The 22,406-nt window shown below is 37.2% G+C and overlaps 3 protein-coding genes across 6 annotated transcripts in view; 2 read left to right on the top strand and 1 right to left on the bottom strand.

Moving 5' to 3' along the window:
• The window catches only part of adcy2b (adenylate cyclase 2b (brain)), a 99,628-nt gene extending 96,252 nt beyond the window's left edge, over positions 1–3,376 (top strand). For all 3 annotated transcript variants that reach the window (XM_048201209.1, XM_048201208.1, XM_048201207.1), the window contains exons 22-25: positions 2,028–2,135; positions 2,321–2,435; positions 2,600–2,724; positions 2,824–3,376. In XM_048201209.1, coding sequence (XP_048057166.1) covers positions 2,028–2,135; positions 2,321–2,435; positions 2,600–2,724; positions 2,824–2,976 — 501 coding nt within the window. In that variant the 3' untranslated portion in view covers positions 2,977–3,376. The remainder of the gene's footprint in view (positions 1–2,027; positions 2,136–2,320; positions 2,436–2,599; positions 2,725–2,823) is intronic.
• A 187-nt stretch (positions 3,377–3,563) lies between these two features.
• On the bottom strand, positions 3,564–5,874 carry lg9h5orf49 (linkage group 9 C5orf49 homolog). Its single transcript, XM_048201213.1, has 3 exons — positions 5,590–5,874; positions 4,843–4,959; positions 3,564–4,708 (listed from the first exon to the last, which is right to left on the bottom strand). Exons 1-3 carry the CDS (start codon positions 5,704–5,706, stop codon positions 4,532–4,534), a joined length of 411 nt encoding a protein of 136 aa, XP_048057170.1. The 5' UTR covers positions 5,707–5,874; the 3' UTR covers positions 3,564–4,531.
• A 5,353-nt stretch (positions 5,875–11,227) lies between these two features.
• Positions 11,228–22,406, top strand: part of si:ch211-152p11.4 (regulator of G-protein signaling 1) — a 13,952-nt gene continuing 2,773 nt past the window's right edge. Inside the window, exons 1-5 of one of the 2 annotated variants that reach the window (XM_048201211.1) lie at positions 11,228–11,530; positions 12,149–12,620; positions 16,726–16,787; positions 17,010–17,140; positions 21,548–21,714. In XM_048201211.1, coding sequence (XP_048057168.1) covers positions 12,153–12,620; positions 16,726–16,787; positions 17,010–17,140; positions 21,548–21,714 — 828 coding nt within the window. In that variant the 5' untranslated portion in view covers positions 11,228–11,530; positions 12,149–12,152. Of the gene's footprint in view, positions 11,531–12,098; positions 12,621–16,725; positions 16,788–17,009; positions 17,141–21,547; positions 21,715–22,406 lie in introns of both variants that reach the window. The other variant, XM_048201210.1, reaches the window with a different exon arrangement.

The raw sequence follows: 22,406 nt of genomic DNA, 5'->3' as shown, positions 1-22,406 counted from the left end.
ATGAAATCATGCTAGTTTTCATTTTGAATGCTACAGATAAATGTTTGTTTTAGCTATCACATAATTTGCTACATGGCACAAGCTGATTGCCTCCGCTGGTTCTGCAGTCATTGAGATTGCTTGCTCATTATGCTCAACAGTCTGGTTCAGTGTTTGCCTTAAGCTGATCCTGCAGCATGTTATCAGAGTTCCTCTGAAACCTTCTGCCTCCCCCGGTTCCACCTGCCTAGATCTGGTACAGGATTTTTGTGTGCCTATTCATGTAGCAACAGCATATCTTACATGCTTACAGCTGCGTGTCTGTGTATTTGTTGGCAATAGCAAGTCCACACTTGCTCAGCAGCAGCAGTAGCGGATCTACATTTCCAAAAGGAGATTTTCGACCATCCAACATCTTGTAAAGGTGCACCCTTCACGATAGCTCTAGAAGACGCTACACTCCTAGTGGAAAGGGCCCTGACCCCTAGAGGCAAAGTCACCCCATGCACCTTGTAGGGGACGGTGATAGCATCTGTAATCCAGTTCGACATACGCTGCGTTACCTCTATTGCGACCACCAAAGCATACTAGGAGCTGACAGGATTTACACCACTAGATTAAGGATGTAGATCCTCAAAAGTACAGACTGGACACAACCGGTGAAGGCTCTCCTCCTCTGGCATCTCATGAAGTGGAGGAAATAAAGCCTGCAAAGTGATGGGCTGAGGAGCCAAAGGAAGTTTAGGAATCTCAAGGCAATTTATGTGCCAAGAGAGGTATGGGTCCTCCCACAGGCCACTGGCTGGTCGGCCATCAAGAACTGCACCCCATGCCTTGAGAGAGGCGTTGGTCAGGAGAGACTTGTGATAGCAACATGCCCCTAAATCCAGGCCTCTGTTGAGGAACCCTGGTTTCTTCCAAAGTCGTAAATATTCCATATTGGTAAGTTTCACTCCTGAAAGCAAACCTGAGAAACTTCCTGTGTTTTGTCAGAATCTCGATGTGAAAGTAGGTGTCCTTTAGATCTATCGTCACAAACCAATCCTTGGATTGGATTTGTGACACTATGAGTTTGAGTAAGGATCTTGAACCTGTATGTCCGAAGAGTATGGTTTAAGCCTTTCAGATCTAAAATCAGATGCAGCACCCTGTCCTTTTTGGGTACAGTGAAGTTCTGACTGTAGAAGTGTGCCTCTCTCTCTGGGAGGGGTACATGTTCTGTGGCCCCTTTCAGCAAGAAGTGGAGCTCTTGCTCAAAAAAAATTCTCATCCTCAGAAACTACGGGAAGCTAACTGAAATCCGTAGCCTTTTCTTATAGTATTCAAGACCCACTGAGAAACACTGGGCAGAAGATGCCACACTGCTGCAAAGTCAAAGGACAAAGGAATCTTTTTTTTTTCTACAGTTTCGCTGTAGAAAACACCAAGGGTGTCACAAAGGGTGGAGGGATAGGTGTAGACGCCCCCCTGAGAACCCTGAAGAAAGTCTGGCACACAATGTAATGGTGTAACCAGACTCCCTCTAGGAGGGTATACTCTTAGGGACTGGGGCCCGAAGGAGTCAGGACTTTTTGGATTAGAGCTTGCTTGCTAGATTGGATTGGAGCAATGCTGACAGTCAGCCCCCTTCAGCCAATCAGATTGGTGCGTTGAGACATGTACTTCAGACACCGGCTCACATGGAAGTGTTTCCATAGGGTCAATGCCATGTTCCCCTCAAAAGGGAACCATTTTGGGTCCCCCAAAGAATCTTTCAGTGAACAGTTCTTTAAATAACCACAGAACATTTTAATAATCTAAAGAACATTTTTCCACTAATATGTAATGGAAAGATCTGGATGTTAAAGGTTCTTCAAGTGAACCATCAATGCCAATATAGAACCTTTATTTTTAAGAGTGTAGTTCGCCAGTACCAAATGCATTAACATCGCCATATCCATTAATTTGCTAGAACTATTCAAAGATAGTTTTTTTTTTTTTCTCCAATTATTTCTTTCCCAAAACTTTGACTCCAAACTTAATGATTTCTTTTTTTTTTTTCTCAACAGTTGCTGTCAAAACCCAAATTTAGTGGAGTGGAGAAGATCAAAACTATTGGCAGCACATACATGGCTGCAACTGGGCTGAATGTGACCCCTGGACTAGAGTTCGCCCAGGTACAATTTTGAGTTCTTGCATTTGGTACAAAACTATTGTTTTTGTAAATATTATACTGGATTCATTGGGGTGCTAAAAAAAAAGCTTGATTTGTGCTTGGGGTGTGTCGCTTGAGAGTCTAAGGGTGTAGTCAATACTGAATTTCAAACAAGTGCAATGATAGTTTCCTGTTCTTATTCTGAAGGACCATGACCGGCAGTACATGCACATTGGAACAATGGTGGAGTTTGCTTTTGCTTTGGTGGGGAAGCTTGATGTCATCAACAAACATTCCTTTAATGACTTCAAACTGCGAGTGGGTAAGTAAGTCCCATCAGTGCTTTCACACCCAACAACGTTTTGTTTGCCTTTGGTAATTGGCAAGGAGTCTCATAATAGATTGTGGTACAGACTTTATCACACATTCAGGGCGTTTCAAATGTTTCCGGCCTCTCTCTCTCTCTCTCTCTCTCTCTCTCTCAAGGAATAAACCATGGTCCAGTTATTGCAGGAGTAATCGGAGCACAGAAACCACAGTACGATATCTGGGGGAACAGTGTAAATGTAGCCAGTAGGATGGAAAGCACAGGGGTGCTTGGAAAAATACAGGTAGATTCTTGTTCTGACCTACTTTGTATGTCATTTGCATGCCTTGTGAATTATTAATGGTTTTTCAGTGGATCACATCTAGCGTGCTTCCTTTCCCAGATCACTGAGGAGACGAGTCAGATCTTACAGACGCTGGGCTATATGTGTTCCTGTCGTGGGATCATCAATGTGAAGGGCAAGGGGGATCTCAAAACCTTCTTTGTTCACACTGAGATGACACGATCTTTATCACAAGGGAATGTAATGCCTTGAACCTCAGTCACACACCAGTCAGTCGTTGACCTGGTAATGGTTAAAAACATGTACAGTTTAATATAACTTTGGCCTATTATAGTGGAGCTCTACAGCATTCTGTTTGCACCACATACACTAGATTATTTGCATTGCTTTATAAGTAATGGATGGCTCAGAGGCTCTGTGTAACCCAAACTTGTAATTGTGTGTTGCTCAATCCATAATTTAAAGCAGCGGACGTTTTTGTAAAATAAAGATAATTTACAAAGGTGGCCATGTTTTGATGCTATCATTTTGTTATCCATTAAAATTTATATATATAACGTCAAAGTGTCTGTCTATGAATTTGTGGTAGGTTTCATGGGAAATGTGTTTAAATCACATAAAAATAAATAAACAGAAACAAGTCAAAGAGAAATATGGATGATGATGATGTATTTTGCATAAACATTGTTGCATTTTAGGACAATTACTATATTTTGCATTGTGACTTTTTTCATGATTTTTTCTGTATATTTTGTTATACTCTATATTTTCATGATAATTACTGATAATTAGTACTGATTATACCCCCCCCCCACACACACACACACACAAACACACACTCACATTACTATGTAAAGAGGGCCTATAATGTGAAAATAATGTTTTTTATATTCAGTATATCAGTCAATTTTAAGGTTCCAGACTATTTACTTGTCCTCTGTAAAACAGATATGAGATTAATGTAGGGAAAAGATGTTTAGAAAATGTTAGAAAATGTATGCATACTAGTGCCTGAATTTAATGTAATGTAAATCAGGGTTTTCAAACATTTGGTATCTCTGAAAAGCCCTGAATGTGCTCTTTACATGACATCCAGACTTAAAACTGAGGCTTATATGGTCTCAAAGAAATTTGCTAAAAATATAATGTCCTCTACAGAGAAAAAAACTCCATTGCTGGGTCTCAGGAGGATATTAATTATAATATTAATAATACTATAATACTTTTCCATATTAAAACTATTAAATCATTTGAATAACAAGAAATAATTGGAGAAAAAAAAAAAAAAAAAACTATCTTTGAATAGTTCTAGCAAATTAATGGATATGGCGATGTTAATGCATTTGGTACTGGCGAACTACACTCTTAAAAATAAAGGTTCTATATTGGCATTGATGGTTCACTTGAAATCATTGTGTGTGTGTGTGTGTGTGTGTGTGTGTGTGTTGGGGCAACATATCATTTCTCATTTTGTATTCTTTTGATTTTGTGTGTGTGCGTGTGTGTGTGTGTGTGTTCTTTTGATTTGTGTGTGTGTGTTGGGGCAACATATCATTTCTCATTTTGTATTCTTTTGATTTTTAAGCATGACATGAGCATGTTGTTGACAATTTTTAATTCACCCTATAACATCAAAAGCCAAAAGCATTCTTATGTTTAATATATATATATATATATATACTGTATAAATGTTAGTAACAATCTGCTGTGCTTGTAGCAGATAAACAGTACAATACATGCACAGAAATTTGTTTTGACACTGACTGTAATGTGCGCTGACAGATGTGACCATACGTAAGAGACACGTTTAGACGGGTGTCACAGATCCATAGCCTTCCTCCACAGTCCAGGTGATTCCATTCTTGCTGTAGAAATCAGAACGAATGTGAGCAACACGAGCAAAGCTCCTCCCTGAGTCGTACTGTAGTGGAGAATGTTGGCCATACACTGATGAGGACAGAACAGGTGTTTGTCTTGATGATTCCTAAGATGGGAGGTTGAGATGAAACGTATAGGGATCAAATCTAGAATGGGTTCCTCTAGTGAGCATTGTTTAAGAACAACACACAATGCATGAGCTGACATGGATGGATCGCTGTGGAGTTAAGGAAAACGCACCTCACTGAAGATGTCCAGGCCCCGGGATTTGGCGTGCTCTCTGTCATCTCGGTGGAGTTTGTTATCATAGCCCTCAGTGCTCTGATGTAAACAGTCATATAGAGACCTCTCAGGGGCCTGTAGTATGAGGAAATTGATGAAATCAGTTTTAAAAAATTTTTTTTTTTTTTAAATATGTACATAAATGTACAGAATCAACTTGGTACAATGATATCAGAAGGTGATGTACCCAAAAGGTATGTAGACATCTGAAATGTAATTAAAAATGTATGAATGTCATTGCAGTAGATCAGTGGTTTTCAAAGTGGAGTACGGGGCCCAAGGAGGCCGCAAAGGAGTGCTAGGGGGTCTGTGGAAAAGTCTAGAAAAAATAAGACTAAGCTAAATAAATATTGAATAAAATAAATGTTATTAAAATAAACTTTAATTGATTTTAGGATGGGGGCTCTTGCACCAGGGTGATCACATTTGGGGCTCAATGGCATCTAAAAGATTGAAAACCTCTGCATTAGATAACAAAACCTAAAGCCATTTAAAGAAAGAGCTAAATAAAAATACGTTACAGGAACCAGGTATATTCATTTTAAGCAGATAAAGGCTACCAAAATATTACTGTACATAATTTCCAGCATCATTTGTTTGCAAATTCCACTTGATATTGATATTTTGTATTAATGCAACGGCATTCAGTTGTTGTTGTTGTTGCTTTAAAAAAAGAAAGCTGCCAAAATGAGCAATACATCTTACCTTGGGGCTGCAGTTGAAATAACGCATTTCTTTGGCCTCTGTCCTTCTGGGTGGTATAAAGCTGAATACTGACAGAGTGGAAAGTGGTTTAGACTTTGCTTCGGATAAAATGTCCATTACAACAGTCGCACTTTTATCGCTGCGGAGCTGAGGTAAAATTTCCACAGGCAGTGACAACTCGGCGTCTGCGGTTGCTAGGAAACTTCAGGAAAACTTGAGGTGTTTATCCAGAGCGATGTAGAGATGGCTCTGTTTATATCCTTGGAATAGATAAATAAATGGTGCTTATAGCCCAAAAAAAAAAAAACAAGAAAGAAGGCAATCAGCAAATGGACAAGGAAACGGAACTGGCTTCTTTTTTTACGTTTTAAAATGTGCATCTAGCTTTTTTATTGTTTTATTTAATTATATTTTAAAACATGAATTAAACCGATTTAAATGTCAATTTATTTTTCAATTCAAAGTGATTTATTATTTTATTTAACTATTTTAAACATTAAAATAGCCTATTCAGTTTTAAATATGTCTGTTAATTTGTTCGATTTTAAAAATGACTTATTTATTTCCATTTTATGTTTGATAATTATGGTTGAGATTTTGTCATTTATGGGAACAGTGTTACCGACATTCTTCAAAATATCTTCTTTTGTGTTCAACAAAATTAAGAAATTCATACAGGCTTGGAACAACTTGAGGGTGAATAAATGATGACAGAATTATCATTTTTGGGTGAACTATCCCTTTAAGTGTCCCTTCCAACATCACATCTCATCTAAATTTTGAGTTTCCAATTTGTAAATTCGACTTCTCTGTGTTAAAACATTGTTGTCTTAAAGATGTCATATAGCCTATTATTGTAACAAAGATATCACCCAGTTATATTTATTTGTGTGTTTGTAGACAAACATGTACACTACAGCATGTACAAATGTGTGGTGTGTATCTACCAGTAGGGGGCAGTAGAATAACATCTCTTGCTAAATTGGAGGGGTATAATGATGGAGAAAATGGAGAGAGAAAAAAACGGATAGAGCCAAATGTTAAAATCTCTGCACTTTCTAGACACTTCTATGTCTATGTGGAGGAGTTTTTGTATTCTTCAGGAGAGTAAGGTCCTCTATGAGGTGGAAGTCATACCTAGACTCAAAAATGAAGAAAAAAAAAAAAAAACAAGCCTTTTCTCAGCTGTGAGCAAACGACAAGACAAACCCCTCCCTCTGAAAATCTCTAGGGTGATTAATTAATGACAGAATTTTCATTTTGGGGTGAACTAACCCTTTAATACAAAGTTTAAGGTAATAATCTTGACTCTCTTTCATCGTTCTGCACAGAGTGCTGCCACCTGATTCGATCCCTCCTGCAGGAAAACCCAAGACAACAGACTGATTTGAGGAAAATACTTCTGCATGAATCGTTTAAAGGTGGACTCAGTAGAATTTCAAAAACACTGTTTGGAAGTTAGTCGGGCCAACACCAACAATAAACGTGTAATCAATCAGCATTAGGGGCGTATGACGGTAAGGAGAGAGAACGAGCAAGAGGGAGATTTGAAAATAAAAAAAAATAAAAAACTGCAGAACGAGAGATGGGACACAATACAAAAGAGCTCAAAAGAATATCACTGGAATGAAGGTTTATGACTGGGCAAGCGCTTCAGGACCGTGTTTATATTAGAAAAGCTTTCCAGCGCTGGAGAGAGCTAAATGGAGGCTGCTTTGAAACCGCTTCAAATGTGAGTAACACTGGGTTTGAGTGTCTGGAGCAGCTAACAACGAACACTTTGTATTTACTCTTGTGTACTGTATGTTCATTTTTTGTGCTTCCTTTCGTTCGCTCATCAACTGCGCTTTATTTTTCCTGTATCATTATTTTGTTGCACATCAGCTGTGATAAACAGACATCCACTCTCACATTGCGTGTGTAACAGTGGCCAGACAGTGAGAGTTTTGCAGTTAAACTACTGTACACTGATGAGAATGCGGTGTTTAGCGTCATTGTTAGTGCATTCGCCTCACATGCCAGCAGGCAGCGATCAGGCCGGGGTTTGAGACCAACTCGGAGCAGGATGGTTAGGATTGGAGCGTGAGTTTTGGAGGCGGAGCAATGAAGAGAGGGGTGGGTCTGTTTGGGTTGATTTCAAATATCAACAATGTCTAACAGCATTTTTCAAAATCTATTTTTTACACCTTTAAGGTACTGAGATCAGCTACAAATGATTTTGTAGATATATTCTCTTTTCATTTTCATTTAAAAATGTTTTCTTCTAATTGTAATGTATGTAGACTATAACCTTGATTTCTGTTTGTTTGTTTCAGGTCACAGAAGAAGACATGAACAGGAATATGTAAATAGTGCAAATTAATCTGAAACTTTATTCGCACTATTTACTGCCAAATTTCTAGAGTTCCTTGAGTTGGCCTGACACAAGTGGCCATCCCTCCATGCCTTGGCTGGCGACCCAGTAATATTAGCATCTGGCGATATTTACCATCCCTCTGCTTAGAATCTAGCAGGCTAATATTAGAATATATAATATCTGGTCCCACAATGCTTTAGTAACTTGGTAGCCCTGGTAGCATCTGGCTCCTCGGTTTGAGGCAGTAATATTTTCATCTAGCAGTATTTGGTGACCACATATGTAAATGCAATGTAGTTTGTGTAAATGATATTACAAATCTATTATTTGTTCCTGATCAAATAGTTTTGACTGAGGGCAAAGTTAAAGCTGCAGTCCATAAGTTCTGCCTCTTTGTCGCCATCTCTGTTTGAAACCTGCAATTGCAGTTATTTGTGGAATTATCAACTTTACATGGGTTGTGCATCAGCATGGATCCTCAGTGCGGATTAATCTAATGATTGTTTGCTGTCAGTAGGGCTGGGCGATATATCGCATGCATTTCGTCAGTAAAGCCGGATCCCTGATTACCGCTAAGTCGCCATCACCTGCTTTCAAATGGAGCGCCATTTAATAGACAGAGCCGTAGTTCACTGACAAGCTACGCAGTATCGCGTTCATTATCGAAGGCGATTCATCTGCGATAATGAACGCGATATTGCGTAGTTTGTCAATGATCTACGGTTCTGTCTATTAAATGGCGCTCCATTTGAAAGCAGCTGATGGCGATTTAGCGGTAATCAGGGAACCGGCTTTACTGACGAAATGCGCGTGACAATCGCATGCGATATATCGCCCAGCCCTAGCTGTCAGTCACCACATCGGTGTGGATACTGTACTTCGGAATCACAGATTCTACATCTTGGAAGTAAACCAAAATAACGAATGAACGACTACATGCTTAAATTTCACGCGGAAACCCACTAGTACTGTTTTTTTTTTTTTTTTTTACAAGCTTACCGTTGTGAATCAGGCTATAGTAAGGAGATTTTAAATACTAGCTGGTTATGTTCTTGCTCAAAAATTTATTTTGGATCATTTTTATAACTTAATATTTTTTTTAACCTTCGTACTTTTGACTGAATTGTTTGCTTGCCTGTTTGCTATTGTACAAACTTCTTATTCTTGTATAATGGATGTTATTGTTCATTAAATATTGTCCAATAAAAAATATTTTTTATATAAATAATATTGGCGTACCTGATCTTGAGAAACGGTCTGTGTGTTAGTGGTGGGAATTTTTTCAGCGGCTTCACTGCAAGTTACCTTCTGTAAGTTCTCTTGACCTAGAGAATGAAATCTCTGACGCAGGTACTCACATGCTCTTTCTCTTTCATAATACACTAAATTACTTTATTGAAGCAGCCCAAGCTGTCTTTGCTACTAGTTCTAAAGTGATGTTTCACTTGGATATACTTTACAACAGGGAAGAAAAGACTATCGTAACTTCCGTTTCATGCAGACTTTTAAAGCAGTTGAGACAAGCCTGCATTACTGATATGCTTTGCTGGATGACAGATATGCTTCACTTCTCCCTTCACCAAACAGCACATTTGAACTTCACAATGGGATATCAATCATTTTTTCAATCAATCGCTTGGTATTATGGACCAGTCAATGATGAAACAGACTGGCTTTTGTTTCACTATAGATCATCTCATACAAACCATCATTCATTCTAACTGAATCCACTTCACCTCAATTGCATCTATTTCTCCACCCACACGTAATCAATAGCTCACTGTTTCTGCTTCTCAGTAAAGTTACTAGACTATGAAACAGCCTAGCTGTAAATATTTAATCAGCAGTTTTGCAAGATCCTGCAGTGCCAGCCTCATTAGAACTTGTTGCAATTTTGACAAAACATGATAAACTAGGATTAATATACGTATTATCAGTTTTAGTGCGAGTAGTAATGGTGACATTAGCATTAGTATTCAAGATCATGTGCTCAATGACAGCTCAGTCACGCAACATTTCTTCTTGAACCATGATGAAAAAATCTTTAGAGACTTTGTGATCTAATTCGAGGCTGAAACACAGTGCATTGTTAGGAGAAGGCTTGCTGCACGGAAAGAATACCCAGAGCCACTGGGAACTATGACTGTTTTTTTTTGTTTGGTTGTTTTTTTTTTTGTTTTTGTTTTTATCTGGTCCTGGAACTGAGGGACCCCATATGGAGAGACATGCAAAGACACAGCACCCCTAGCATAGACAGAAAGGCACAGGGGCAGAAGCTCCCTCCTCTGTGCTCATGTAGTAATAGACATACTGTACCAGTGATGATTGTATAGTCATTGCAATGACTGTAATGTTATGTGAATGTGTATGATTTGTGTATGTGTATGAATGCCATTTTAAATTAAATATAGTCGATTTAATTGCAAATGGAAGCTTGGTTTTTTATCTTTATATAAATTATTGAACTTTTTTAAGATAGCAAATTGACCCAATGGGTGTTTTTTTTTTCCTCTCACGATTATCTCAATTCCTGATTAAAATTACCTTGATACTTTTTGGCATCTTGAAAATATATCTTGTAATTTTATAATGGCTCTAAAACATTGTGTTGTTTAACCACTCCATCTACCGGACAAACTTAGATTCAAACACATGCAGAAAATCCAACGTGCCAAAATAAAAGTCCCACATTAAAAGTCTCTCCGCTCTCTTAAATCGAATTATTATTGTATTACTGTATTTATCATATTGTTTAAAAATCATAATAATAGCTCATCCAATCATAATGGGGAAAGCTTTCATTATTGTTATACTATCATGAAATAATACTATGACCTGTAGAGAGCGCTGTTCGAGTACAATCGTGGAATTTTTAAACACCTGCTATAATCATAATTTATAACGAACAGAGCCTGGAGAAGTTAGTGTAATCGATTATGATAATATAATAATAATACAATTTATAAAAACAAAAAATGTACTTTTTATTATTCAGGGAGAGGCACCATTAATTAACTGTGAACCAGCTGTTATGTGTACCTTTGTAAAATTGTACCCTGGTTTACGCCCAATAATAATTAATACAATTATTAATACATCTTTTATTTTCTTTAAACAGTATTAGAAGCTTACAGAATCCACCTGTAATTGTGTTAAATCTCTATGACACGTGGTGGCTATAGTTACCTCAGCGTTGTTGTAGTAATATCTGTAGTAGCTAACTGTGGTATTTTGACGTCAACTATAGTTTCCATGTTAAACCCATAAACGCTTGTGTCATATGCTACTCGTCTTTCCAAGTATGTACGTTAGGGAGGGCAAGTCCAGACTGAACTATGGGTGTGACAAAAAGAAAATAGGCGTTGCTTTTGTCACTCAGGAGTAAATGAAAAGGAGGACACGAAAGACGTGATTTTGACGGCTACACGAAGAATCACTCCGTTCAGCTGACTCGCTTCGGATCCAGTTGTGTGTGTTTCTGTCTATACGGACTCCAGCTGAAAGACGAACCGACTCCGAATCTTTAGGAAATTAGACCTATACATGGACATGTCATGAAAAGACGAGAAACGGATCTATCTTAAGGTATATTTCTATGACATATGTGAACCCTTTTTTAATTGCTCAGATGTCACGTTTTGTTTGTTTGTTTTTTTTCACGCTGCGCCAAAGACGCGACGCGACAAACTGGAGCTGTCCTATTAAAATGAACGATTTCGAGCGCTTATAGTGTAAAGACATTTGTTGATTATAATGGGAGCTTTTCTGGTTTGTCTTGTCGCGTCTTTCATGTAGTCCTGAAGCGTCCTGAGGCGACTCGAATCTCACTTGGCGTGAGTTGACTCGTTTGCTACAAATGTAAAGCAAAGCTTTGGTTACATTTTAACTCTTTCTAACTGGGTTAACAGACTAAGTAGTTTTTAACAACAAACACTGTTACTCTGATGCAAAACTTTGAGAATGTACACAGTGCTGTGTTATTATAGAAGTGAACAGTATTACCTAGTTACCACAGTATCTATCTATCTGTTTTTCTATCTATAAGCTGAGCAGATGTTTCATAGAATAGATGGATAGATAGCAATAAGCTGAATAGACACTGTACGCACATTTAATTGAATTCTTTTTGTCCATTCTGTTGTTCTATCTTTAGGCTTTTGGCATTCTTTCTACCATCCTTTCTTTATTTCTTTTAAAAACCAGCATAATGCTGCGTAAGTACAGTTCAGTGGGTGCTTTGTTGGAGCTGGACTTCTTGCCCTGGGGACAGGGGAATAGAGATGAGAGCCCAGGCACCTCTGAGGATGAGACGGATGGGGCCTCAGCATCCTATCCTTGCACCCCAGATGCAAAGTCAGGAAGTGCTGGAAAGGGGGAGCTTAACAGAGATCACAGCATTAGTGTGGAAAATCTGGTCGGCTTGGAGAAGGAATCTGGTTTACTGAGAGTTACGAACCTAAATGACAGCTTTAAAGCTTACAGTGACAGCCAGATCGCTGCTAATTCCAAAGGCAGCCTTGAGAGTATGGGAAAATGTGGTTCCCTGCACTCTTCGTCATCCACACTGAAATCTAACAATGCGTCCAGCTCCCCAAAACCTCCTCATTATCACCGACAGCAAGCTCGGGCCAAACTGGCAGCTGCAAAATTACACCTTAAAAGTTTGTTTGGACAGGTAAGTTTGGAGATTTGATTTAGAGTTTGTTAATGAAGTTGATTACTTTCAGCTGACATATTATGACAAATTATAATTGTATATATGAAATATGACAAATTGAGTTAATCAGGACTCAATTATAAAGATTTTGTTCTGGTCCAGTCAACATGTTTACTCACCACACACACACACACACTCACACTTATTTGTTTATTTATTATTATTATTATTTGCATATTAAAAGCATGTACTGAAGTTCAATTGTTTGGGGTTAGTAAGATTTTATATTTTTGAAAGAAGTCTCTTCTGCTGACCAAGGCTGCATTTATTTGATCAAAAATATAGGGAAAACAGTAATATGAAATATTATTATAATTTAAAATACCTGTTTTAATATATTTTAAAATGTCATTTATTCCTGTGATGGTAAAGCTGATTTTCAGCATCATTACTCCAGTCTTCAGTGTCACATGATCCTTCAGAAATCATTTTAATATACTGATTTGCTGCTCAAGAAACATTTCTTATTATTATCAATGTTGACCTTAATATTTTTGTGGCAACTGTGATACACTTTTTTCAGGCTTATTTGATGAATAGAAAGTTCAAAAGAACAGCATTTATTTGAAATGGAAATATTTTGTAACATTATTTACTGTCAATTTAAAGCATCCTTGATTATTATAAGTTTTTTTTTTTTTTATATATAAATTGTATTTCAAAATTCAAACATAAGGAACATAAATCAAAACTATAATCAAAACAGTGAACTATATACAAATAGATGCCATGAAAATGAACCACATAAAAATAAATGTAATTGGGAAAAAAAGTATTAATTTGTGCTTCCCACAGGTTTGAAATATACTTGCGGTGGTAGCCGGGTGAAAAATCATCCTATTACCCACAGCACAAAAATGGTCTACTACATGTGACAAACAAATAATGTGTGATTTTTAACATTATTTTTATTCATTTAATTTTAATTACATAGCATACTATTACATTTAATTACATACTAATATTATGCATTATTATGCATTGTAAATTATGCAAAATTACAGCATTTAAATGGTTATCCTTTTCCTGTGTTCTCCTTGCTGTCATATAGTGTCTCTCTCAGTGAATGGGACACAGATTTTACTAGTAAAATTTATATAATGAATAATTTATGTGTCAAATAATCTTCTTAGTCTTTTCTTCCTGTGGGGGAGACTACAATAATTTAATATGAATTAAATGGAAATCAAATTAAATACAATTTATTGTGTGACCAAAATACCAATAATGCCCAAAAGAAAGAGAGAAAAAAATTAGACTTTTGATTATAAACAAGCCCGAAATACACCGGGACTCTTATTTTGAAATGTCTGTACTATTGCAGGCTGATACTTCAGATTCTTACAACCGTATAAAACGTTTCATATAAAGGCCATAAAGTAGACAATTGTAATAATTCATTAACTTGAGTTCATTAGCAATCGCTTGGCATAAATCTGCGCTTTTCACTGATTGAGAATCACTTTGAAGCAGTCTGAAGCGCTGTTGCGTGAGCTTGTAGAACGCGCAACAGTGCCCCCTTGTGACTTTGCAACATGCAGCACCTGTGGGAATGTTCGCGGGAATAAACAGTTCTGACGCACACATAATGAGCAGGTACGAAACGACTAGTTAATCGATCGCGGATGGTTTCATTATCTTGGGCGGATATAAAAGTATAAGAGGATAAAAATAATCAAAGCAAAAATGTGTCTCCAAATATACTTGGGCGGCCGTTATTATACCTGGGCGGCCCGCCCAAGTAAAGTCTATGTGTGGGAAGCACTAATATTACTGACTCCAAACTTGTGAACAATAGTGTATTTTCAAAAAAAAAAAAAAAAAAAAAAACGTCAGAAAAATACATTTATATTTTTACTAACATTTTTTGTTTAAAAAAAAGAAAAGAAAAGAAATTAAGCTCTAAAGTGTATTTCCATGACAACTATATTCTTAATTACTGGAAAAAATGATGGTATATAATTCAAAATTTGGTTCATTTATCATTATTCACCCATTTTAACTGATGCCAAGAATATCACAAAATCTTCATATATGTCATCCAGCCAAATAATATTACCTTTTTTAAATTCTGCAGGTTTTGAAAAAAAAAAAAATGGTGGTGGTACTTAATCCATCAAAGAAAACAAATAAATAGAAGATCATATAACAAACTAAGCACTGGCAAAACACAGTTCCTTCAACTGGCCTGAAACTTCTCACACTGGCCCTGGGCCATCAAGCCATCTTTACTGTTGAGCCATGTTTATGTTTTGTACAGTAGATGTATTTCCCATATATCAGGAGCAGCAGGGCTTCAGCTCCAGGATATAGCACTGCTTGTTCAGAATTTACAAGACAAGTGTGATGAAGTGAAAAGTCATGAGTGCTTTTGTATTACACAATTAGTTAAGTTTGAATCAGTGCTACCCCTTGAGATATAATGTTGCTTTGTCCAAACCCGTGAAAGAAGAAGCAAACTCTGAAAGGGGAACTGAATGTTCTCTATAAAGTAATCACACTATTGATGCAAAAAGGTTTTTTTTTTTAATCTACAATATTGTGACAAGAAATCACGACACGCACACTGTAGAACAAAAACTTTCATTATCTTGAATATTTTGGCATCTGATAGATCTGGCATTATCAGAATGTTTTCCATTACGTAACGCCTTCATGACATTTGTTTAAGTCATGGAACATTTGTGTAAATTATACTTCCTTTAAAGGGCACCTATTATGCAAAATTCACTTTTACATGGTGTTTGACCATAAATGTGTGTTGGCAGTGTGTGAGCAAAACCACCCTAGAATGAGAAAAATCCACCCAGTGTTTTTTTTACAATCTCAATAATTCATAAGCACTGTCTCAGAACGCCCTGTTCTAAGATTGCTCTCACTGTGACGTAGAATTGCGCTAAGCCCCACCCACGTGGTTTGATTGACAATCTGGTTTTGGCATAGACCCCGCCCTCGGTGATCGGTCAACCATCCTCCATTGTTTCAACGACAGCCGGTAATGTCTCCTAAGAAACATAAGTGTTCTGTTGTGGGATGTAATAATGAACATAGTAGTTTTCACTTACTTCCGACATCAGAGCCACTGAAAACGCAGTGGATGGATTTTATTTAGGAAAGAAAGGCACCACTCAAATTTCCAAAATACGTTTATGTTTGCGCGAATCATTTTTTGACTGACTGTTTTGAGAACGAGGGTCAATTCAAAGCAGGTCTTGCTTCAAAGTTAATCCTCAAGTGTGGATCGTTGCCTACTGTTCGCGATCCAACGTCACCTCCAGAAGAAGTAAGTGTATTTAATGTTTTTTGAGCAAATAGTCATTTCAGCCAATTCAATAACAAATGCGTCTAAAGTTGTGGTCGTCGTCGTAGAATGTCTGTGTATATAATTTAAACCTTGTTTGTATAGTGTGTAAATGTAATTTCGTTTGTACTTAGCAAACGTTATCACAGTATTTGTGTTTGTAGTTTCAAAAAATTGCGCGAACGTTATCACAGTGTGTGTGTGTGTGTTGCACATCCATAATTGCAAAGGGGACGCGTTTAAAACTCTATAAGTACATAAATGTATCAGATAACCATTCAGAGACGTCCTGCTCCATTCTCAATTGTGTTACTTCTGCCGGAGTCTCTTCATCATCTGGGTCTGATTCCGGTTCAAACATGTACGGCTGAATGCCATACAAAACGGCGGGTCTCTCACTCTCAGCCATTCTGCTTCTACCGACTGTTTATTGCCATAGGTATGCAAGTTACGCCCTCATCCAAAGGCAGGGCGGGGATATGCAGCTCATTTATATTTAAGGTGGTACACACCAAAACAGCTCTTTTTAAAACAGGCCCCAAAAATGACATTTTCAAATGGTTATAATAAATTAACTGTGGGGTATTTTGTGCTGAAACTTCACAAATACATTCTGGGGACACCCAAGACCAATATTACATCTTGTAAAAAGGGGCATAATAGGTGCCCTTTAAGTCTCAAATCAAGTCAGTTACCATCATGACAGTGTTATGCATATCAGTGATCTCTCTTTTTTTTTTTTTTTTTTTTTTTTCACATAAGGGTTCACCGCAGTCCTCACAATCAAATTTGACAAGTGCAGAGCACAGAGACAACATAACCAGGTAAAATAAAAATCAGCAAACAATCAAGGCACATATTTCCTCGGGATTTTCTCCCGTTTCTGTTTTGCTTTTGGCCTATTCTCTAGTCGCCACTTGCAAAACAACCCCTCCCCAGCTCCTTATTTTGGCCCACTGTTATTGATTCCACATTTTTTTTTATTATTTTTTTTTTTTTGCTGGATATCTTTGTCACATATCCTTTCACCCTCTTGTTTCTCTCAGTGCTAAAGAGCGGCGTGCTCGAAAGCCTTTCCTCAGGCAGTGGAGTCAGGTGGGCCACGCCAAAGCTCGACTAAGCAGGAAGGAGATGGAAAGTTGGGCCAAGTCCCTTGATGCTTTGCTGGAGAGCAGAGGTTAGTGCTCAGTCATTTGGTTTTAAATTGCTCGAGTTGCCAGGCAGCTGGTCAAAGAACGCCTGCGAGACATCATAGCGTCACATGCAAAAGAAAAGCTGTTGTTCTACTAACTTTGACCTGGAACGCTGTTCTTGGAAATTGAGATGTTTGTGGCCAACTGCCCGGCCATGCTTGAAATGTTTTAATGGAAATGATACATGCAGATTGAACCATATACTGTTTGATATCATATGGAGATCACAGATCTAGATTATAGATCTAGATATAAATTATAATACTGTATACACTACTGTTTAAAGGTGCCCTAGATACAAAAATTGAATTTACCTCGGCATAGTTAAATAACAAGAGTTCAGTACATGGAAATGACATACAGTGAGTCTCAAACTCCATTGTTTCCTCCTTCTTATATAAATCTCATTTGTTTAAAAGACCTCTGAAGAACAGGCGAATCTCAACATAACACCGACTGTTACGTAACAGTCGGGGTGTACGCCCCCAATATTTGCATATGCCAGCCCATGTTCCAACATTATGAAAGGCATTAGACAGGGGAAACATCTGGATGTGCACAGCTGTATCATCAGACTAGGTAAGCAAGGAAGGACAACAGTGAAAAATGGCAGATGGAGCAATAATAACTGACATGATTCATGATAACATGATATTTTTAGTGATATTTGTAAATTGTCTTTCTAAATGTTTCGTTAGCATGTTGCTAATGTACTGTTAAATGTGGTTAAAGTTACCATCGTTTCTTACTGTATTCACGGAGACCAGAGCCGTCGCTATTTTCATTATTACACACTTGCAGTCTGTATAATGCATAAACACAACTTCATTCTTTATAAATCTCTCCAACAGTGTAGCATTAGCCGTTAGCCACGGAGCACTATCAAACTCATTCAGAATCAATGTAAACATCAAAATAAACACTGTACTTAGGCGATTAGACATGCTGCATGACGAACACTTTGTAAAGATCCATTTTGAGGGTTATATTAGCTGTTTGAACTTTTTTTATGTTGTTTAAGGCAAGCGCGAGCTCCGTGGGCGTGGAGCACGAGAATTAAAGGGCCACACACCCTGAATCGGCTCATTCTAATTATGCCCCAAAATAGGTAGTTAAAAAATGAATTTAAAAAAAATCTATGGGTATTTTGAGCTGAAACTTCACAGACACATTCAGGGGACACCTTAGACTTATATTACATCTTTTAAAAAAAAGTTCTAGGGCACCTTTAACACTTTGAGGTTATTTGTGTTATTTATGTGTCTATTTATATATATATATATATATATATATATATATATATATATATATATATATATATATATTATGCCATTTACACTAGCTCCACCCACCAATGTCTGGTTGGGCCACTCAAGTTTTAAAAAAGACAGTGTCCTCAATGGTGCAGCAGTAGCGAGTAAGGGTCGCAGACTTGGCTTTTAACGCGATCGACGTTGATTCGAATCCGCCTTTTGCCAAGCTCTCATTTATTTTCAATAAAAATTAAAATAATACTTTAAAAGTGGAAATAAACTGCGAACGAGTGTTTAATAATATTAAAAATGTTTATTGGGTAGTTTTAGGGGAAGGTGTAGGGAGGGTTTTTATTCTCCTAATAAGGCAGCATCCATTTAATAATTTTAATAAATATTATCATTTACACTCTATGATATTTTTGCATCCTGTTAATGTACAAAAATACTGAGGTACAAATAGGATCTGCCAATATAAAGTATAGATAGCATCTAATTACTATTTACTCTTATTGCAAAGAACTGATACTTTTACCTGGTGTAAATAGAATCTATTGCTATTTTCATCTGGTGTAAATAGCATATTGCTAAGAAAATGCTATTTTCACTTAGTGTAAATAGCATCTACAGCTATTTGCACACTGGGCTTGTTTGCCGCGGTCCGAGCCCGGGGCGCAATTGTTCCTGGTGCCCCCCGCAGCGTTGGTCTGGTTTCACACTCAAATTGATTCCATCGAACCCTGGTGCGTTTGCGTTCATCTTGCGTCATCACAGACGTGCATGGCGCATGATAGAAAACAGAACGTGGGTCAGTAAATTCAGTTTTTTTAATAATGTGTTGCTATTGTAAACAACACTTGTGTTTACTGTATGTGCGCCGCACGTAGATGGTTTTCCTTGGTGTGTGCTCAGTACAATTTTGTGGTTCTGTAGTGAAACCATCTATTACATCATTGAAACACCCTTGAAACGGCTTCCTCTTAACATTGAGGAACCACTTTCATGTGTAGCTTCAGGCATGAGTTTCCGGAGAATTCCCTAACAACATAAAGCGATATGAAGAAATGAGATAATGGAATAATGGGCTTTTCCCCAAGAGGTTGAGAGCGCTGACGTACAATCTCACAGATTAAACCACCTAGATTTTTACATTTTCAGAAGGGAATGTGAGTGGTGCTTGCCTATGAAAAGTCTGTAGCATGATGGCAGGGTTTTGTAAAAGAAAAATAAGACCAGTCACAAGGACTCTTGATGTGTTTCAAGTCCCTTGAGTGAAAGTCTACAGGATGTTTTGCCTGGTTCATTGTCCACCATGTAAACATTGTTAGTCAGATCTCCTAGAAAAGTAGTAGCACACCTCTTCTTAGCAAACCACATAATTCGAAGTATGATTCATGTTCTTAGCAGAGTGTTGAAGTTTAGTACTTGCTGTATATGCTTAGGGGCAGTGATAATAGAAAGCACTACTGATAATTATAGCTGACCTCAAATGGAAACTTAAAGCTTTCTTTATTAGTGCAGCTTGTGATGTATAAACAGTGGACTAATAATGGTTATGGTTATGCTTGTCTTGACACCAGATGTCATGTTTTAGTGTTAAAATTAATAGAGTTTAATGATTAACAGCCTCTTTGTTGGTATTACCCTCTTTTGTATTTCTGTTATAACCCTGGAAGCAATTTATTAGTGTAACAAACCTCATAAAATCTAATAATACACTGATGCTCACGTAGCACATTTTGCAGTTCCAGTTTAGACAAAGTATAACATAGAGTGAGCAATTCAGTCGATTCTGTGTCACTGATCTTGCTAATTTGGAGACTAATTCTCTCTGTACATATGTAATGGTGCTTTCCATAAATAACATACTGTTTAAAAGGATAGTTCACCCAAAAATTAAAACGATCCCATGATTTACTCACCCTCAAGCCATCCTAGGTGTATATGACTATCTTGTTTTTTGAATTTATAAAGTTTTAAATGAGGATATTTGTTTTACACAAATGCATCGATTCACTTCAGAAGGCCTTTATTAACCCCCTGGAGTTGAATGGATTAATTCTTTTTATGGATGGATGCATTTTTTTGTCTTCAAAATTTGACCAGCCATTCACAACCATTATAAACCTTGGAGGACTAAGGATATTTTTAAATATATCTCTGATTGTGTTTGTCTGGAAGAAGATAGTCATATGCAGTACACCTAGGATGACTTGAGGGTGAGTAAATCATGGGATAATTTTCATTTTTGGGTGAACTATCTCTTTTATAGGTATTCCATATCAGTCAGTAATCTTGACAGTCTGTTAAATTGATATTCAGTTTATTGTAGAAGATTATTATAAACGTATTTTAATTACCAAAACCATAATACTTTAATCTGTTGAATTGATATTCAATAAATCAACCGTATCGCGTGTAATATTCCCACATTACAAAAAACAACATTTCGTAAAATTGTGACACCAAATATGTAACATCCTTTGGACTGTTTCTGCAGCATGATGGGAAGAGAAGTAAATAAAAATTGCATTTCCATTTCAAAATATAGTGATGGGAACCATTCAATGGCTCAACCATTCAAACCATATAATATTTTCTGGAATTTATGGAAAATAAGTTTATCAGTAACTAAAACTTGATTAAAACTTGACTTTGGATCTTTTTAAATCCAAACCATATTTTAAGTTCAATATTTTTTTTTTTGTTCCAAATTTTTTTTTATCGGTCAAGCTAGTGTGGATTATACAGCATTTAAAGCTTTTTTTGAATTGTGTGGTGGATGTGTTTTGGTGTCTGGACTGGTTGAAATGTTGGAACACCAGTATGTTGTAACTCCAGAGCCCTGCCCCCGTTCGACTTCTATTTTCTCACTCAAGAGTGTCGCAACCCCGCAGTTCAAGGGTTTCGAGAAAATGTGAGGGAAGGAAGGTATGTGCTGTGAGATAAACCCTCAAGATATTGACGTCCAAAGCTCTTTTCTTCTCTCATTTTTGTGGTAACTGCTATGTGACGTGTGGGTGTATGGCAGAACATGCATGTGAACGTATCATCTGAGCCTCAACCCCTCCCATTTGTAAACAGAAATAGCTGTTCGTTAAGGTTCTTTCTCCTTCTCTCATCTCACCTTTCCTTTAGTGGGAGTCACAGTCTTTGAAGCGTTCCTGCGATCCGAATTCAGTGAGGAAAACCTGCAGTTCTACTCGGCCTGTGAGCAGTACAGACAGTCATCCAACAAATTCAGCCTGCATAGGCGGGCAAAAATGATTTCTGAGACTTACATCCAGCTCGGTGCTCCCAGAGAGGTAGATTTATCTAAATTTGGCTGTTTGTTTGTCTGTTTACAGCATAAACAAATATTTCACCCAACATGCCAAAGCTGCTCTTTTTCCTACAATGTAAATAAATCGGGACTGGGGCTGCTGAACTGAAAAATGACCCCAAAAAAAAAAAAAAAAAAAACTATAAAAGTACCATAGAAATAGTCCATATGACTCGTACATTAATATATAAGTGTTCTAAAGTCATTCTAAAAACGCCCCCCTTTACAATAGTTCTCAAATCTCATTTTTACCATGTTTAATGTGCGCCAAATTTAAATGAAATTGGATGAATTTTTGAAACTTGAAATTTCACTAGTGCAGCAGAAATTTCAAATTTCAAGCTAATTTCAGTCCTTTCCTCACAAAAAATATGACTTCAGAAGAAATCAAAGACAAAGAATTATAGCTCATTTTTGTATAATTAAAAATAAAAATAATGAAAAAAAAATTTTTTTTAGAGCTTGACAGTCCCAGTGCCTATTATAAAACCAAAGGAAATTTCTGTCATTTCTTCTCACAAATCTGTTTTATGGCTTCAGAAGACTTAAAGAACATTTTTGTAGAAGTAATTAAAGGTGCAATATGTAAGAATTTTGCAGTAAAATATCCAAAAACCACTAGGCCAGTGTTATATATTTTGTTCACTTGAGTACTTTTAACCAAGGCTCCGGGAC

Source organism: Megalobrama amblycephala, linkage group LG9, assembly GCF_018812025.1.
Source record: "Megalobrama amblycephala isolate DHTTF-2021 linkage group LG9, ASM1881202v1, whole genome shotgun sequence".
Classification (NCBI taxonomy): Eukaryota; Metazoa; Chordata; class Actinopteri; order Cypriniformes; family Xenocyprididae; genus Megalobrama; species Megalobrama amblycephala.
The sequence above is the reverse complement of the archived record's forward strand: the minus strand, read 5'-3'. Positions and strand labels throughout refer to the sequence as shown.

Excerpts from the sequence above, each read along its gene's own strand:
- lg9h5orf49 (XM_048201213.1), bottom strand. The coding sequence starts at position 5,706 with ATGGACATTTTATCCGAAGCAAAGTCTAAACCACTTTCCACTCTGTCA. Across the intron at positions 4,960-5,589 it reads ATTTCAACTGCAGCCCCAAG|GCCCCTGAGAGGTCTCTATA; the intron begins GTAAGATGTATT and ends CTCATACTACAG. Across the intron at positions 4,709-4,842 it reads GCCTGGACATCTTCAGTGAG|GAATCATCAAGACAAACACC; the intron begins GTGCGTTTTCCT and ends CTCCCATCTTAG.